The sequence below is a fragment of the Eptatretus burgeri genome, chromosome 1 (genome assembly GCF_056783735.1).
Source record: "Eptatretus burgeri isolate ZD-2024b chromosome 1, Ebu_testis_v1, whole genome shotgun sequence".
NCBI lineage: Eukaryota > Metazoa > Chordata > Myxini > Myxiniformes > Myxinidae > Eptatretus > Eptatretus burgeri.
The window spans coordinates 66815962-66835961 of record NC_140961.1 but is presented as its reverse complement, the minus strand read 5'-3'; the positions used below and the strand labels follow the sequence as shown (position 1 = coordinate 66835961).

Genomic DNA, 20000 nt, shown 5'->3' with positions numbered 1-20000 from the left:
ATCGTCTCCATGTACATTGTACACACCTTTATCTCGTTAGCACCTCTTCATAAACAACATCGCTGAGGAAACGGCGCTTCTTCTTTGTTTTCTCGTCCAGGGCAAGAATACGGAGGCTTTTAATGGCCAATTATTCAATTAGCGCCAACGTATTTTTCCTTTTCGCAAGGAAAAACACGGAAGAGAAGAGAAGAGAAGAGAAGAGAAAAAAACCCGTAATGGCGAACGCGGCTGAGTTTCTCTTCCCCATCGACCACGGCTACGGAGCAACGCTTTCTGTCATTGGTTGATAAAAAATGGCCGCAGCAATGGATCTTGTCATTGGTTGGTAAATAAATGGCCATAACTTGGGAAGCACTTGTCCGATTATTATCAAACCTTGAAAAGGCACATCCTCAGGTCCCCAGCAATATACCTGGGAAGTTTCAATTAGATCGGACCAGCGGTTGTCGAGAAACAGCGGTCACAGACACACACACACACACACACACACACACACAGACACACACACAGATTGCTGGAATTATAGATAGATTATACTTTCATTGGAGGAAAATTACCCTTAATCCGAACCTTTTCTTGCTCTGACGATGAGATCGCACTCTAAACATTATCTTTTGTTCACTCTATGCTTTCATAATGTGATTACCTCTGTGATCGAATAAATATTTGCTTTTTCAAGCAACTTATTTTATTTGGGGAATTTTTAAGTGAACAGTTTGAACCTTGTTCGTGATAATTGGCAAGCCATTATCAATGTTTCCTGACATTTTCTTTTGATTTAATTGTTAAATCAAGTCCTCGTAGTTGGAAACGCAATGGAAGCAATGTGCAGTGCTAATTGAACTCATTTCTTCTGAACGTATTTGATCCTGGGCAGAAATGGTAAGTGGATTCGTATTTTATTTCCAATCCCCTGTGTGTTGTGCAGAATTACACCCAGTATATCCCACTGTCAATCTATGACTTGCAGACATGGATGGGAAGCCCTTCCATTTTCGTTTACGATTGTTCCAATGCTGGGATTATCGTCAAGTCTTTTAAGCAGTTTTCTTTGCAGCGTGAGCAGGAACTTGAGGTGAGTACATTCATGGAAATGTAACTTTCTATTAATGAGTTGGATCTTACATTAATTTGTGCATATGTCCTTGGGCTGCTGCAAGAATGGAGTTTTATTGCCGGTGCATGCTGACTTTTTTTATTCATTATTATTCATGATTCCTTATTTGGCATTCTCTGATGCATTATTATATTTACGTCATGGCGTTACACCACCGACTCGGTACCAATATTTTCCCATTCAAATTCTGTGCAATCTCCGCTGTCCAAATCCCATTACTGCTCACGTACTTGGAATTGGTGCCCAACCAGCCAATGGGATAGTTGATGAGATTTGTGCGATCTTTGGTGAACAAAGCTCTCATTGCGGCCTGCTTTGACCTTTTGACGTTTTTTTTAGCAGCAAACTATTGAGCCATCCACGTTTTGTCTACCACACCAGCTTATATCGATCCTGGTCCTCTGCTTTATGACACGTATTTAATTGGTCTTTTATGAGGTTTCTCAAGTGCCCTGTCAGTCCTAAGATTTCTATTTCATTAAATGTTCACATTGTGGCCCCCTGACATTCCCCACACTCCCAGCCCAGTCCCTCTCATGCTCTGAAGTGCACCGGTGAGTGATGTAGAGTACAAAGCACAGTTATCCTTGGTGTGCCAATTTCCACTCCTCACGCAAGCTCCTTCCCAACTCACAATGAATTATCACACTTGCAACTGACTTGCTGCAAAAACACTGGAGATGACACTTTATGTTGTACACAGCAAAAGTTTGAGGAAGGTATTAGCTTTGCAACACATTATTTCATGTCTTTTTTTTTTGGCCCACTACTTTAAATGCTTCCTTATCGTGAACGTCAAAATATTCTCACATTGTGTAAGATCGCTCTTAATGATTTAAAAGAATATTCTATTGATTGGTGTATCGTAAATCACTTATAGTGGTGATAAAACGCCTGCCTCAAAAATGTACTGTGTATGTCAATATAAAAGCACTGCCGATGCTTGTCAGTTTTGTGATGCTGTTTAAAAACAAAAAAAAATCATTTTGTAAAAATTTTGATGTTAAGGCACTGAAAAGATTGTGCAGACGTAGCACACTTGCTTTTGACCGGTCTACTATGGGTTCGATTTTCGACCTGATGATAAACCTTCATAGGCTGGATGTTGCATCACAAAGTGCGCCGTTCCTCAGATGGACGTTAGGCTGGCCGTCCCATCTGCGAGCATTAGTTGGTGGATATTAAAGATCCTTCGGTGTCCTTCCCGAAGAGAAGGTGAGTTATCGCTGGCATCCTGAACAAATTACAAATTCATGACACCTTCAGTTGAACGTCAGTCTTGGCCAAGGCATTTCTTGAAAGATTGGAGCCAAAAGCCTTCCTTGTCCAACCCTACAAGACAGTGGGACTAATTTGGGGTCGTTGTAGTAGTAGTAGGAGTAGTATTGTAAAGCATAATTACAAAATGTCCCTTGTTGAAGCCGCTGTCACACCTTGACGTTTTTGCCAGCGTATGGCAACGTATCAAGATGTATGTAAAACGCTGACGTACGCTGAACTATTGATGTTTTTTTTTTTTGTTTTTTTTTTTAAGTTTTTGGCGTATTCATAACGAGTTGGACACATGCATAACGTATTAGTAACGTACACAGAACGTTTCGATAACATATAGATAACTTATCCCAACGAATGCTTAGCATGTTGTTGGCGTTCACAACCTATGCCCAACGATAGTCTAACGTATGCATAGCACGGCAGCGTATTGCCGACGATCACGTGGCGTAGCCTATTAAAAGGCTGCCGCTCGACGATTCAAATCATAACCGCACTAGACATCAAAGTGTCAAGGCCCTGTCACACCTTGACGTTTTAGCCAGCGTATGCCGACGTATGAAAAATTTGCCAAATACGCTGGCACACGTCGAATACGTTATGGTTAAGTTTTGTATACGTTGAGAGCACACTGAAGCACGCTGGCATACGTCGTAGTACACCGAGCACGTCGACAAATTTTAAGCATGCTCAAAATTTTTCGACGTATGCCAGTGTATGACTCACACGTTCCGCATACGCTGGCCATAAGTTGTAGGCATGTTATGCGATCGTTGACACATGTCGACACACGTTACTTGTAAGTTACTCATAAGTCGAAACACGTCGAGGTAATGTTTAGCATACCCGAAACTTATTTCTAACCAATGAGTAACGTGCTTTGAACCTATGTGTAACGTATCTCCAACGCATATTGATATATTTGACGTCTTCCGGACGACCACAGAACTTACTGAACGTGTTTCTAACTTACAGCTACCGTATAATGGCGTATTGGCAGCGTTTAGGGGAATTGGTATATAAAAATGGGGTTCACACAGGAGGAACCCATCAGTCTTCCAGACTCCATGGTTTTTTTTGTTTTTTTTCTTCGCCATGACGGTGATGTTGACACTTCAATTTCTAGTGCGGTTATGATTTAAATCGTTGAGCGGCAGCCTTTTAATTATATTATATTACACATATACGTTGGAGATACGTTACTCATATGTTCAAAGCACGTTACTCAGAGGTTAGAAATAAGTTTTGGGTACGCTAAACATTACCTCGACGTGTTTCGACTTACAAGTAACGTGTGTCGACGTGTGTCAACGATCGCGTAACGTGCCTACAACTTATGGCCAGCGTATGTGGAACGTGTGAGTCATACGCTGGCATACGTTGAAAAATTTTGAGCATGTTAAAATTTGTCGACGAGCTTGTCGTACCACGACGTATGCCAGCGTGCTTCAGCGTGCTGTTAACGTATACAAAACTTACCCATAAAGTATTCGACGTGTGCCAGCGTTTTAACAAATTTTTCATACGTCGGCATACGCTGGCTAAATAGTCAAGGTGTGACAGCGGCTTGATGCTTGAATGTGTGGCAGAACTTGTCAAAGAAACTTTATCATGCAAAAAACCGAATGTTTATTGGTGTTCAGTGGAAAGGGAATTTGGTAGTGAGTCAATGCTCAATGCATAAAGCTTTTAAACGACTTGGCAGTGATAACATTACAAATCCACAAAGGGGGAGGGGGGTGGGGGGTGATGCAAAAGTCATTGAACCTAAAAGAAGAGGATTCTGTCACTTCTTGAGTTCGACACACACAGCTTGTACAATCGTGGTCAAAAACAAGTCTGAAGACGACGATGGTTCACGAGCGGTATTTGACGATGCAGATTGTTTCAGAAGTCAAGGATGAGACAATGTGATAATTTTTGACCAAGTTATAAAAATGATCAACATGATGTGGTATGGGTGACAGGTTATTAGCTGCAAAATGTCGAAAACCCGGTTTCGTTCAACAACTTTCAAAATTTGACCTTTGCATAACCTTTAAAGGTCACAAAACAATGTTGTGGACATTAAATTAAGGAAACAGGATACGTGCTATAGCTTATTGGAGTTAGTTCGTCGAAGAAGGTGGAAAACCCGGTTCGATTCCCACAACTTTGAAAATTTGACCTTTGTTTCCTTTAAAGGTCAAAGGTCAAGGATTATGACCTTTGGTGCAAAACTTCCTCTGGAACATTCCAGGAACAATATAATGTCATATAGCCAATATGGCATTTCACACTCCTCGGGTTATCCATACTTTGATGAAATCAGCGTAAAAACGAACTATAAGGGGGCGCCACGGGCAAGGTGTTCGAGTTCGAGCAAAATGGTTTCAAGACTTTAGGTGGGGAATAACCTCAAGATTATGCATAAAAAATATTGTCATCCTAGCTCTCAAAGTTTAGGCGGTCGTATGATTTTTGTCAAAATTCGCAATTTTCTAAGTTTTTGACCTTGTGACCTTGACCTTGAGATGAAAATGAAAAATCGGACAACGACAAGTTTTGGATAATTCATTTTGCTATTCAAATACCGAAGAACCCATTCCATTCAGTCAATTCCCGAGAAGATAGATTTTTAATCCGACTACCCCCTAAAAATGGCTATTTTTTGGGCGTGGCTCCGCCCACAATGGGCGTAGCCATGCCATCATCCAGGAAAACACAACTCGACATTGATATCAAACACATAACCTAGTTTCATCAAGATCGGATCAAAGTCCATGGAATTATGCTCTGGACACAGACACATAGACAGACAGACACATAGACAGACAGACACATAGACAGACAGACAGACACATAGACAGACAGACAGACACATAGACAGACAGACAGACACATAGACAGACAGACAGACACATAGACAGACAGACACAGACATAATGAATATAGTGGTCACTCTGGCTGGCGCTCGTGAACCAATATTTGGCACCCTTGTACTTTTTTCAAATAACGCACAATTTTCTCCAAAAATAAGTTGAAATTGACGAAAGTATTTTGTCTCCACAGTTCTTTATTTCGTTGTTAATATTACAGAACATCTGTTTTTGATTCAGAACTTAATATATCCTTTTAAATTAGAAAACATAAAGAAATGGCATTGACAAAATTATTGACACCCGAAACTTAATATTTGGTAGTACTGCCTTTGGACAAAATATCTGCAGTCAAGCGTTTCCTATAGCCATGAATGAGCTTCCTACACCTCTCGACTGGCAGTTTGGCCCACTCTTCTGTGCAAACTGCTCCAGTTCTCCCAGATTTGAAGGGTGCTTTCTCCCAACTGCTGTTTTCATATCTCCCCACAGCTGTTCAATGGGATTTAGATCTGGACTCATTGCTGGCCACTTCAGAACAGTCCAGCATATTGACTTGAACCATTCCTGGGTGCTTTTTGAAATGTGTTTGGGGTCATTGACCTGCTACAAGACCCATGACCTTCAACGGAAACCCAGCTTTCTGACCCTGGGTTGAACATTGTGCTCCAAACTACCTTGGTAATCTCCTCATTTCATGATGCCATGCACACATTCAAGGCACCCAGTGCCAGAAGCAGCACAGCAACCCCAAAACATCAGTAAACCTCCTCCATGTTTGACTGTAAGGAAGGTGTTCTTTTCTTTGAGGCTTCATTTTGTTTTCTGTAAACATAGAGATGATGTGCTTCACCAAAAAGCTCTAATTTGGTTTCATCTGTCCACAGGACATTCTGCCAGAAGGATTTTGACTTATTCAGGTGTGCTTTGGCAAACTCCAGTCAGGCTTTCTTATGTCTCTCTCTCAGCAGTGGGGTCCTCCTCGGTCTCCTACCATAGAACCATTGCATTGAGTTGAGTTGACTTTCATTGAGTTGACGACGAATGGTGCAAGTTAAAACTGTCGTATCTTGTATCTGAAAGTCAGCTTGAATCTGTTTGGCAGTTGATCGAGGTGCTTTCTCCACCATTCGAACAATCCTTCGCTGCAATCTTCGATCAGGTTTTCTCTTGCGGTCACGTCCAGGGAGGTTGGCTACAGTGTCATGGACCTTAAACTTCCTGATAACATTGCGTACGGTGGACGCAGGAACATCAACATCTTTGGAGATGGACTTGGTTGCCTTGAGATTGTCCATGCTTGGCTTCAACCTTATGTCTGATCTCCACAGACAATTCTCTGTTTTTCTTTCTTTTCTCCATGCTCGTTGTGGTACACACAGTGACACAAAACAGCAGTGACTCCTTTTCTCGATTCAAACTGGTTGAATGAGTGATTTTTATATTGCAGGCACCTGCAATTCACCAAAGGTGAGTTCAATTCCAAAGTGAAGGAGAATCACCTTCTTGAAATGTGATTATTTCTAACAACTTCTGAAAGGTGCCAGGACCATTTTCTGGGCCATTTTAGGATTTATGTTTTTAATAAGCTAAGATTTAGTAATTTTTTCAGCCTTTTGTTTTGTTCCACTGCAAATCAAAAATACATATGTAGACACCAAAATATTTTTTAATTTCAACAATTTTCTGCAAGAAATGCTGCATTATTTGAAAAAAGTGCAAGGGTGTCAATATTTTTGGCCACGACTGTATGTGCAATTCACATTGACAAGGTTGCTTTGGCTGTACTCACACTCTGTAAAGATTATGCTACATCTTATCTCATCATATTTGTAAAGCCCTCCAATCGTCCCCAATTCCTCCAGGATGCATGTGTTCTTCCTGTACTGTCTTGCTCGATAAAATCCCCAAATCAAGGCTTTCCTCACACTTCCACTCTTTCATTCCTCTTTGCTCTCATTTGTGGAACTGCCTTTCTGGAGACGGTCAATTTACTGCTGACCCCTGCTGCATAAGCTCGAAGGAAGAACAGTACTTTGCCGCAGCCCCAACAGAAAAATAAACCTTACATTTTGTTATCCTTTGACAATCCTGCACTACATATTACCTGTTACAGTACAGTGATGCAGTTTATTAAAAATGGGAGGTAAATCACACTTGTACAGTGTGGTGTGAAACTAATTTCTGATCAGCGCTTACATGGTGTGAAACTGTAATTGGTGTGTTGTGTGAAACAAGCAATTAAAGCAGTATGCTCTGGCATTGATTCTCCAGTACCTAATATGACCCCTTTTCAATATCTTTTGAACCTCTGTTTTTAAGATGCTCTTATGCTATTTATTTTTGAAAAGAGAGGGGTATTTTAAGAAAGCTTCACCAGCTTGTGTTTTATGTAATAGCAGGCTTCGCCAATGTTGTCACTTAAAATGCACTCTTAAACCTTGTCTGACTTGCATTTGCATTTTCAGCAGGTGGCGGCAATCAGTCCAAGCCACCCATTAGCCCAAGTTCCCCTGCCGCCTTCCATGAAGGATTGCATTCAGCTTGCTGCCTGCGAGGCTAGCCAACTGCTTCCAATGAACCCAGAACTCCCTGCTGACCTTTTCACATCCTGCCTCACCACACCCATCAAGATCGCACTTCGCTGGTAATTGCATCCACCAGAATTGAGATACCATCTCATTGGAGTTGAAGGATTGATGGAGCGTTATATAAGTAGGGGAAACTGGAGTGCAATATGACATGGGGCGCATTGGGACATCTCTAGCAATGTTCCAGCGCATTGATACTTGCATAATAATGTTGTAAATGCAAATGTGTTGGAACTTTATAAAAAATAAAAAAACAACAATACATTGCCACTTCATTTCATGGGCCAAGAATAGCTGCTGGAGGGGATGTACCATGCATGCAGTTTATTACATTAATGGTGAATCAAATACAGTCATCATAAATCGTTAACATTTGGCCTCAAATTACTGAGTTTTCGTATATATTGATTGTGAGATCCAGGCTTATCAAAAACCTAAGTTCAGAACTTCATTCATGCTTTTAGCATCTTTGTCATTTATTGATGTAATCACACATTACCTGGTTCGTGTGGTCATGTGCTTCCAGGTTTTGCGGTCAACAGAGTGGGAAGCTGGTGTCGGGAGTAACCCTTGACCTTATCGAAAAGTATGATGTCTGCATAAACCCATTATCCTTTATAGTTTGAACTTTGAAATGTGTCAGTTTAAGCAGAGATACTGACTGTTAAGGATTATCTGCATTTGATCCAGAAATGTACCTTGTGCTCCAGAGTCTCAGATATCTTGGAAATTCTCCTGCTTATATGAATAATATGCTTGCTGTATGCTATCCAGATAATATGCTATCCAGATGCTTTCTCCTTCCTCATTCCATTCTTCATCTGAGTGATTGATTGTTACATGACATATCTCGTACATTTAATCATCCTTTGTCAACTTTGTAATCCAGATGATTGTATTGTTATCAAGTCTCTCCTCCTACACGGAGGGGAGAAGTATTGTTTTTGTTTTCCTGTTTTCTTCTTTCTTTCCAACAATTACAATTGCATGCCATTCTTTCATTTCTCAGCCAATCCTCTTCAAATCTGGCATGGAGATACCTTGGTCCACTACACTCAGAACGCTCCCCCATTTTTGATTTGGGCCCTAATTTCGATTTTAACAGGTCAAAGTTGAAACACTAAATATCATGCATTTTGTCGTTATTCCCTTTTATTTTAGATCACATTTGACACAATGGTGCTTTCATACACAGTTCGCTCATAGGAATGTGTAGAAAACATTTCAGATTGAGGTTTCCCTCGGGAGCTTACACAGGGGTCAAGGGGTCATAATTGGTCGCAAAATTAATGTTTTGACTCACCGTGCCAGGCTCACTTGTGACATCTTGTGACAGGAGTTGGCCTGACCTGTTTTGCAACCAATGCAGACAGGAATTGGCAAAATTATACCTCCACAAAGCCCCTAAAGATTGAAGTCGACAGACATTCATTTGGTCCTTTTATTTTGATTCCCCAGCCGGTCAAAGGTCAAAATCGGACACAAAATTAATGTTTCTGACTTGCCAAACAATTACATCTCAACCAATCCAGACAATACTTGGCAGAAGAATATCTTGCCACTGTCCTACAGAAAAAAAGAAGGTAAACAGTGGTCCTTTGTTTTCCATTTGATTGTTACAGCTGTCAAAGTAGATAGATTGAGGAAGGTGGGGGAGGGAAGGAAGCCATATTGCATTTGCTTGTGAATGACTGATGATTGTTACAATTGTTTTACTATCTCAAAGTTTAAAAAATAGTTTGGGACATTAGATGACATGTTGTGGTCACTGTTTGGGAAACATTTTCAAGGCTTTCCCTGAGGCACTTTTTTAATGGAGCAGACGTCTGTGGTTTAAGTGAATACGTTGTGTATATTTATGTCCTGTATATCCCATCTACTTCTTGTAAGTCTTCCTCGATAGAAAGTGAAAGGGCTGGAAAGGGACGTGTTTGCAATGTTGCGGCTTGTTACAGGATCCCTGGCAGATTGAATGACCGTCGCACACCTCTTGGGGAGCTCAATTGGATATTCACAGCTATCACCGATACCATCGCTTGGAACGTCTTGCCACGTGGTAGGTGTGCATAATTGTTGCATGGTTTTCCTTTTGTTACATCCCTGCTATCCTGTTCCACTGTCCCACTCTCATTATTCTGGGTGATGCATGTTCTTGGGAAATTGCATTTTGAATCATTATTTTGGATGACGCCACACACACCACACTTTGAAGTAAGAATTGGTCACTTCATGAGGAAATACCAATGCACTTCGTATACAAATTTCTTATTTTTATCTTTGAAATGATGATCATCAAATGAAATGTCAATTTATATGAACTACATGTAAATATACGTAAGAGGAAATGATCCAACGTTGTTGAAGCTGCATATTTCGTGACCATTGGGTGTTTGGGTTCCCTGGACATCCATGGTAAAGTTTGAGTTGCTATAAAACTATATTTACACAATAGTTTCAATACCTATATGTTCACAAAGTGCAAGGGATGCCAAGAATTGGGATATAATCCTGACCTTTCAAAGGTTGGTGTCCATGTTACATGTGCTTACCCTTGTTACAGGAGTTGGCCTTTCATATAAATTAGGTGGGACATTCTCTATAGGTCAAATTTGGCTAAGATGTTATGTGTCTCTACCTTTTTATGCCTCTGCAGCAGAGGGCACATTTGTATTTTGCATCTTGCAGCACACAATCATTTGTGTTTGTTTAAAGGCCACCTTATCAGCCTACATTTGCTTGGGGACATGGAAATTGAGTTATCGACTTCTACTCACCACTAAAAGTGGATGACTTCGTCCAGTTTGAGCAGTGTCCCATAAGCTGTTAAGCTTGAGTGCGGGTGAATACATTCACAAGTTCAATAAGAAGCAAGAAATGGCGTATCACCAGTGTGCCAACTTGGCGTCGTGTTCACGAAATAATATGATCCACTCTGTGACTCGGATGTCATAAATGGCCAGTGTCCATAAGAATAAGCTGCTCACCAAAAGGGGTTCGATGATAGTAGTCCCACTGTTGAAAGGAGCGGAAAACTACTGAAGATAGAGCTATGAAGCTGCGGGTGCAGATAGCAAAGTGCTGCTGGTGGACAGGGCTGCAAATGCAGTTTAAATCCAGTGAACTCCAACACACTTTAGTTTAACTCAAGTGAAACTCAAGTCCATGAGTCATTTCTACGATGGTGTAAATAGCGAGCTGCCATGCAGTAAAGCATCATCACACTTGGTGCTAAAGCCTTCCTCTCTGCTCGTCCCTCGAGGAGGAAGTTTAAGCCCGATAGTAGTGTGGGGCAGAATGATTGGTTAGAAACCAGATTTTTTTTTTAAACCACGCCAAAAGCACTGCCATTGGTTGGACAAGTAAATGGAACAAAGTTAATGATGTGAAAGTTCTAACAAGTTGGCACCAATGAAAAGTACAGTACACTGCAGATGCATTGCTATGTTTCAAAAATGGAATGTTTTCTGGTCGACCTTTGATCAAATTCACTATCTGGATTTTGCTACAATATGTGAGTTAATGAGTGATGTGGATTGTGAGATTGATATAAAGTTATTGATAAGTAAGTAAATATGGTGTGGCTATGATGCAGGCATAAGGGACAAAATATTCTCTTGTGCTTGAGTTTCTTTGCATGTGTTTTCCTTTGTTTTCCATTCGAGTCTGCAGCTTTGCAGAGAAACTCCAAAATGATTTATTCTGTACATGAGCACACCGAGTGTTCAGATTTGTACTCTGGTGATGCGTTCAGATTTGTACTCTGGTGATGCGTTCAGACAATTGAAAGCATATTCATGGAAACACCTTTGCTTGTTCAGAGAAAACAGTCAAGTACTCGTGTCTGTACATAATTTATTTGAAATTGCAAATTTTGGAAGATTTTTCTCAATACCGATGCTATCTGATATTGATTGTGTTATGTTGCATGCAAAACCATATTCTCCCAGATCTCTTCCAGAAGTTGTTCCGGCAAGACCTTCTTGTGGCCAGCCTGTTCCGTAACTTTCTACTTGCAGAACGGATCATGAGGTCGTATCACTGCACACCGATCAGCAGTCCACGCTTGCCACCGACTTACCAGCACCCGATGTGGTTGGTCATTTCTCGTTGTAACGTTAAAATTTCAATCAACAGAGTTTTGTTATGTGCATAGCACTAGCAACATGAAATGGGGGTACAGTGTGCGTGTTTGCATGTGCACTAATGGGTTCATCTTTAGCATGAGCTCCTGTCCTCAATACAAATCTTCTTCTTCTTCCTTCGGCTGCTCCCGTTCGGGGTCGCCACAGCGGATCATCCGTATGATCCGCATAGTGATTTGGCACATGTTTTACGCCGGATGCCCTTCCTGACGCAACCCTGGTCGCCTCTTACGACACAGGGATATGGTACACCTATTTTAACCGGGGTATACACCGGCCCAGTACACTGGTGCTCATTTCGCCGACCTCGGAAGGATGGCAGGCTGAGTCAACCCCCTGGTGTATTAATTCAGTGGCCCAACGGGGCTTGAACTCAGGACCTTTTGGATCCCAAGCCGCTGCCCTAACCACTGCGCCAACACCAGGCTTCTATATATATATACATACATATATATATATATATACATATATATATATATACATATATATATATATACATATATATATATACATATACATATATATATATATACATATATATATATATATATATATATATATATATATATATACATATATATATATATATATATATATATATATATATATATATATATATATATATATATATATATATATATATCTCGATACATATATATATATATATATATATATATATATATATATATATATATATATATATATATATATATATATATATATATATATATATATCTCGATACATATATATATATATATATATATATATATATATATATATATATACACCTGTCCTCAATACAAATCCCATTGTTTATTTTTAAGTTGTGTTTATTATACTGACATGATTGTGCCATATGAATGGGCTAAATGTGTGATTTTAAGTCATGGTTACTTTGCTGCATGTGTTGTTGATGATGATCGAGCTGAGTTCTTGAACACTGCTTTAGTGTGCTTGTGTTGTTTACAGGCAAGCGTGGGACCTTGCTGTTGACATCTGTCTCTCCCAGCTGCCAACGGGGGAAGGAACTGCTTTCAGAGTAAATGCTCAATATTCTTTTCGAGATGTTCATTTTCTGGAAAGGAATGGTGTGCTTGACTCGATCTCCTCTCCGACACATTTTCTTTGGAGAAATGATCATCTTTCCTCCTCCTCCTCTCCCTCCCCATCTCCCAGCCTATTCCATACATTCTGTTTACCTACTCTGTCTTTACTGCTTTGATGCATCTTCCTCAATAGCCCTCTTTATCTTCCCACCCCTCTTACTCAAATTCCTTACTGTCCTCTCCTTTTTTATTTTTACCATTTATCAATGGGACTCAGCACACTCACTTTTAAGCTATCTATTCTGGGTTCAAATCCTGGCCTGACTATAAACTATCACCTTGGTTTTTCGCAACTATGGTGATACATCGATTCGTGTACCATACTTCTGAGTGATGTTACACCAGAGGACCTGTCTGCCAGCACGAGTTATTGATGGATGTTAAAGATCCCATGGTATCTTTAGCAAAGAGTAGACGGGTTACGCTGGCACCCTAGCATATTCCAAATTCCTGCCGTAATCGAAGGGGGCACTGCATAATTGGCACGATTCAATCCCAGACATTATATAGGGCGCAGCAATGTGCTTCACACGGATGATTAAATGATTTTTCATCAATATAACCGATCTTTTCGCCATGTATACAGTAGTTAGTATTGTTATGAAAATGACACGGGGGTAATCGAGGGGTTAATTAGTTATTTTGTAATGAATGTTAGCATAAGGCATTTTGTAGCATCCAGTCTCGCAGTTGCCAGGATCGAGCATGTAGAGAGCTCCGTCACCCTAGTGCCAATGTCTGTCTCTTTTCTCCACATTTTCCCTCTTTATGTAATGTTCTTAATCCTCCCGCATTGTGTTTTCTCACCTCCCCACGGGGCTGTGGAACAAACATGATGGGTCCACATGTGCGAGGTTTGATACATTGCACCAACATGGTGGTCCACATGTGTGAGGTTTAATGCATTGGACCAACATGGCGGAACAGCATGTGTGACCGCAATGCAGGGGCGGTCCTCACCACAGAATTATGGGGCCAGAGATATTAAAGCCCATGCACAAACGCCGCCGCACTCAGTGAGATCAGTGCCATATTCAGTCCCTGAGTTCAGTCTGCATATTCAGTCCCGCAAGGAGCGCCAAAATTGGAGCCCATCTCCAGTGTCACAGTACGAGCCATTTGAGCCATGGTATGAGCAACTCCAGCCACTCTATGGGTCGACTCTAGCTTCAGTATAAATGGCGGTGCCCTCAATGTAAGCTAATGGATGTGTCACATTCTGCCATACAGGCACCTTAAGGGAAACTGCCCTCTACATTTTTCCTCCCCATCTGTCTCCTCTTTTGTATATCTTGTGTCCCCAAACAAGTCTGTGTCTAATAAGATTAATCTCCGGTTAGGCATTGAGTCCGTTGTCGTCTAGTTTATATGCATTCCATCAGGATCCTGCATTGTCGTCCCTTTATTATTTGTGCTGCTGTGTCCCCATCCTGATAATTACTTTATTATTAAATCCCATAATTTTTATGCCATTGTTGCTGTGGTTTTTGAACCATGGATTTGCCCTCTGGCATAATTAAATTATCCTGAAACCAAAAGTCTGCTGAGCTTTGGCTGGCCAGCTTGATTTAATTATTAACTGCACTGCAGAGTTGCTTTCTGTGCGAAGAAAACGCCTCCACTTGGTGTCTGGAATTACACTCTGGTGGTCTTGGGAGACCTGTCCGTTACAATGTATGGACACTTGGCACTTTAACATGGTGTATCGCTGTTTTATTTATCGATACTAACACGGGTACCAGGCATTGCCCGGTGCTGTTCTACTCCTGTTGGCATTTTGAAGAAATGAAATTTTTTTTTTGTCTTCTATTTTTTTTGTGGGGGCCTAAAACACTTCCCTCCACCAAGTAAGGAATGGGGTAAGGGGACATTTAATATTACCTTTTACATTGCTACAAAGGCTTAGAGCAATTTAAAAAATAATCCAACTCTTTCACTCTTCCTCTCCCCCTCCCCCCCCCACCCCACCAAAAAAAAAACACTCCCTGGCACTCTCTGGTGAACCTCTGAAAGTTTGACGAAGATCCGTTTGGCCATCTCTGATAAAAATGGCGACACACAGGCAGACAGACAAACATCTTTCGTATTGTAGAGATATGATATCGAGTAAAGTTTACCGATTGAAAGAAACAGAAGAGTTGTCCATAATCCATTGAAGCATTTATTTTGGGGTTTAAGCAAAGTAGATTTCAAGAATCCTGAGAATGTTATAAGTATCCGAGAGCCTGAATCGATTCCCAAAGCATAAAGTAGAAATATAATATTTTAAGATGAGCTGAAACGAATAGATAGGATATATAAATTTCGTGTTTTGTTGACTGAGCATACATTTGGTATCCTTTGGCATATTTTGTCACCATTAATGACTTCCTTCATGAAATTTAATTCTGTAATTGTGGAAAAGCTATCTATATTTCAGACTCTTTCTGCTACTATTGCTGGAGGTAGTTCTTTGCTCTGAAAAAATATCAGAACTCTCATTTACATTATTTCATATCACCACTCTGTGGGTTTGCAGATAAGGTTGAAATATGCTTTAAAATATGACACTAATTTGGCTTCCACTCATCAAATTATTAACATATTAATGTGAATTATTTGTATATATATTTTTCATCTGTCAGTTTAATTTATTAACCTGTCGTTGAAGGATTTTTCTAATTTCCAGATATTTCTACATTAAATAGGGTTGGCCTGTTTACTCTCATTACTACTTCTTTAATGGCCTCAATGATTCCCACATTGTTGTGGGATCAGACTGGGAGCATTTTGAGCATGTCTTTCAAGAACTGGCCTGCCAAGTCTGGACATTCGATCAAAATTGCGTGAATTTGTAATTTTTTTCAGGGGGTCCTCCACAATTGTCTAGCTCCTATGAGCCTCAACTGTGCATACAGAAATAAATAAAAAAGGGGGCCAGTGATAACTCCCCTCGACTTCACGAAAGACACCTCTGGATCTTTAACATCCACCACCGACCAGTGATGGCAAGATGGATCCTCGAGCTTAATGTCCTTCCAATGGATGGTGTGCCCATTGACACATCGTCATGCATGTGAAACGCCAAGGTAACCATTTATAGCTGGGCCAAGATTTGAACCCAGGCTAGGTAAGCACCAATTAAACGTGTCAATAGGGAAAACTTCTCATAAGGACATAATTTTGATGGCAATTATATGATGTATCTGTTTCTCCGTCGGTATCATATGTTTGCTGATTTATTTATGAATATATTGACCCATTGATTGACACTCATGCTTAATTGTATTAACTATGAAGGTAATTCTGCAGAAATTATATGCAGAATATTTGACACATAACATAACATGTTCTTCCCTCAACTTGTTCTTACTCACCCGATGTTGGTATGTATATGCTCCTCAGCCCTATGGTTTTCAACTCGTCCATCAGTCTATACACAGATTCTTAAAAAAGGGGCCTGCATTTTATTTAATTTTTTTTGCTATTGCATCATAAAATTTTCTTCTCGTTGGACTTATTATTTTGCTTTCCTTATTTTGCCTTTTAGGAACTGAAAAAAGTTAGAATATAGTCTGCAATCTAAATTGTGCTGTTCTCAGGTTGAGCTTATGTTGTCTTTTATCACACTCATTAGATATAGCTACGGTGAAAGTAGTAAAATTGCTAATTTATTTTGATAATTATTGACGTGTGACCTCATGACCCACCCTTCTTCTCGAGTAACTAATAAGCAGTAAGGATCATGATGTTATTATGCATGCTCACTCTGTGATGAAAATATTGAGCATTTGTTCAATGTAATTAACAGTGAGCACACTTCTTATTGTACCAGACAAAGTGCCAGATTGCTGACTGGAATGCAGTATTTTGCTTAAACGAGTGACATATTTTGGTGTAGCAGATGATGAGCACTTTTGTGAAGCAGTATAGAATAATAATGCAGCTGTAACTGCCACCCCAAGCTCGATTGTCAGCAGTTTTTTATGGATTTCTTGAAAATCCTATTGTTGATTTTTTTTTTCCGATCGTTGCAAATTCGCTGACTGATCACTTGGCACTGCCATGCATGAAGGGGCAGAGAATGGAGGATTTACTTTCTGGGTGGAGGAATTTATATCATGTTCTTACCTTTCCAATCTGTGAGAAAGATAGTCCTGTAGAGTGATTTTAAAAGTTGTGCTCTGATGGATAGTCTTTTGTCAGAGGAAGTTCGTTTATGTAGTCTTGCTGAGCTTGCCACCTTTGTCAAAAATTGAATTTACAAACCCATTGCCAAACACGCCTGCAGTCTCAATCACACACATGCATAGAGCACAACTTTTATCGTATCTCCTGTACTTCCATCTGTAATTTGGCAAAATTCGAGCCACAATGGAAAGTAAGCTTGGCCAGCCAGTTCTAGAAAGATTTGCACCGGAATCATTCCCCCTGGCCAACTCTCCACAAGGCAGAATAATTGGGACCATGAAAGAAGAAGAGGTTTTATGATTAATGTTTGATCAGGTCAGGTCAGGTATGGGAGCATGCGCCAGAGCAGCGTGTCGCTGCGTCCACTTTCCGTCGGTCCAGGGGCCTCCGTCTGGCCATCCCCCAGGCAGATGCCTGGCCCATCCCAATCTCCTTGAGATGCCGATCAACCTGCTGCAACCACGAGGCTCGTGGTCGGCCCTTTGGCCTCCTCCACTCACGAGGCTCCCGCGCTGAGAGAATCTGATGAGCAGGATCAGCGTCAGGAAAACGAGCCACATGTTCATACAGCCACAGCTGATGCTCACGGACTATGCAGGTAACAAATCTCATTTGAGTCTATCTCAGCAACCGCTCATTGGACACAAAGTCCGACCAGTGATATCCAAGGATTCTCCAAAGAGACCTGGTGTGACCATACTTACAGAATGAAAACACTCATTACATCTATTGGTGTATCCAGTAGTTACCAGGCCGCCACATATGGACATTACACAATGGAAACATTCAGCGTATATTAGTGTAAATCACTATTTTGCTACAAAGAGCACCATCTGAGCTGTTACATTTTTAAAATGCTCAGCAAAATCTGCCTGCAGATAGGAAAGATGTCATGTCTTGCGAGTTAAAGAAAGGAAACTTTCAGCATATATATTAGTGTAATTAGCAACTTGCTACATACAGACTAAAAACTTCCCCTTTGAACCAGGAACCACCGCGAACCAATAAGGTTATCCCCCTTGTCTCCATTGTAACAATGACAAGACTCACAGATTTTACCTCGACACTTGTGCATTTCACTCGAACACTCGTGGATTTTACCCCGACACTCGTGGATTTTTGTCTATTTCCACAGCATTTTCCTGTATTTTCGCGAGATTTTACCGGACATTCGCGGATTTTTAGTGGGTCGGGAAATCCCCGGAACCTATCCCCCCCCATTTCCCATTGAGAAAAATGCCCCCACATTCATGATTTCAACATTCACGGGGTTTTCCCGGAGTGTATCCCTCGCATGAATGTTGGGATCCTGGTGTACTTTAGTTTTGAGGAAGAAGCACGAGACATGTATAAGAGTATCAATCGTGAGTATAGTTTTGCGTGTTGTGAAGATATAATTATATTGAGTGATCCAGTCAGGTTTCTCATTACCTTTGCTGATGCTAATGCACGTTTTGCTGCTGTTATTGCTTTTTTTGTGAGATGCATGTTTTATAATGTTACAAGATTGTTTTTGTGAATTCTCAAAGTAATTTTTTTTTGTTTCCGGTCACTCCACAGAACAGCCCGTTCTTTGCTGAGCAGTTGACGGCTTTCCAGGTCTGGGTTAACCTAGGTGTGGAAAACAGAAGTCCTCCAGAACAACTTCCGATTGTCCTACAGGTGTGTCTGGAGGGCACAGCAAATTATTTATATCACACAAATCAATGATTGTTTGACCTACTTATTTTATAAACTAACCTTTATACATGATTCTAAAACCTTTGTTAACTGTTAAATGTTATGGGTAATTGCAGACATTAAAGAACTACTGACATCTTGGGTGCACTTAATATCTTGATAGTTTGTTTTGCGTGAATGATATTTGAAGGAATTTGTATTTATATGTTCATATGCATTGTAATGGTTGTCACCTCGGATAACTCCGAAAGGCCGACATCCACAAAAAGACCATGGACACTCCACAACACTCACCTCTGGTCAGATCCTCGTACCCAGTGTCGGTTTACTGTACCTTTGAGATGACTGCAGTAGATGGGGAAACCGTGCCAGCAGCTCTGCAACAGATTTCAATTGGCTGACAAACCAACGTTATGTGCTGCACCCTATTGCATATTGGATGCCAATGAATCATTTGGGCTAATTTTCCCCAGGAGCGCTTCTCATGACCAAACCCGAACAGGATAAGTCAAGACACAGTTCTATATACCCATAGGTTTAAACAAAGTAAAGCCTAAGTCACATTTGCTCTACGGCTAGGATACGGCGGCCGTACCCCCCCCCTGAATTGACAGAACCGTGTGGCGGCCGCAGAGTTTCTGAGGTGGTCTCAGGGTGGCCCTACGCAGTATGGCTATCTTTTACAGGCCGTAGGGGTCGCCGTTGAATTATAGCACGGAGTTATAACTTTTTTTAATTTCTACGTTGGCCGTAGCAATTCGACAAGCCAAGCTGTGACATAGATGTGTTCCACGTCGACCGTACGTAGGGCGTACGGTGGGCTTGCGTTATTCGTGCGGCTGCCGTAGGCTCTTATCAATGAAAAATGAATTTTACCAACCCCCAAAAAATTACGTAGGCCGCACTATTTCCACAGTTGCCGTAGGGTAGTCCTAAGGCGTCCCTGTGTTCAACGTACGGTGGCCTTGCGGTCTGTGTGACTACCTGTGGGCAACGCAGGGTCGACGCACAGTTCCCCTACGCCCGCCATGCGTCCTACGTACGGCCTCCGTGGCAGTCT

General features: G+C 40.9%; 1 protein-coding gene across 4 annotated transcripts in view; it reads left to right on the top strand.

Annotated features, from left to right (window-relative positions):
* The window catches only part of RPTOR (regulatory associated protein of MTOR complex 1), a 211467-nt gene that overhangs the window by 60250 nt on the left and 131217 nt on the right, over positions 1-20000 (top strand). For 3 of the 4 annotated variants that reach the window (XR_015059587.1, XR_015059589.1, XM_085886701.1), the window contains exons 5-11: positions 932-1078; positions 7719-7897; positions 8368-8427; positions 9797-9897; positions 11789-11933; positions 12954-13023; positions 18821-18922. Coding sequence is in view for 2 of the 4 variants with exons in the window: in XM_085886701.1 (XP_085742827.1) it covers positions 932-1078; positions 7719-7897; positions 8368-8427; positions 9797-9897; positions 11789-11933; positions 12954-13023; positions 18821-18922 (804 nt within the window). In the remaining 2 variants the exon portion in view is untranslated. The remainder of the gene's footprint in view (positions 1-931; positions 1079-7718; positions 7898-8367; positions 8428-9796; positions 9898-11788; positions 11934-12953; positions 13024-18820; positions 18923-20000) is intronic. The other variant, XM_085886708.1, reaches the window with a different exon arrangement.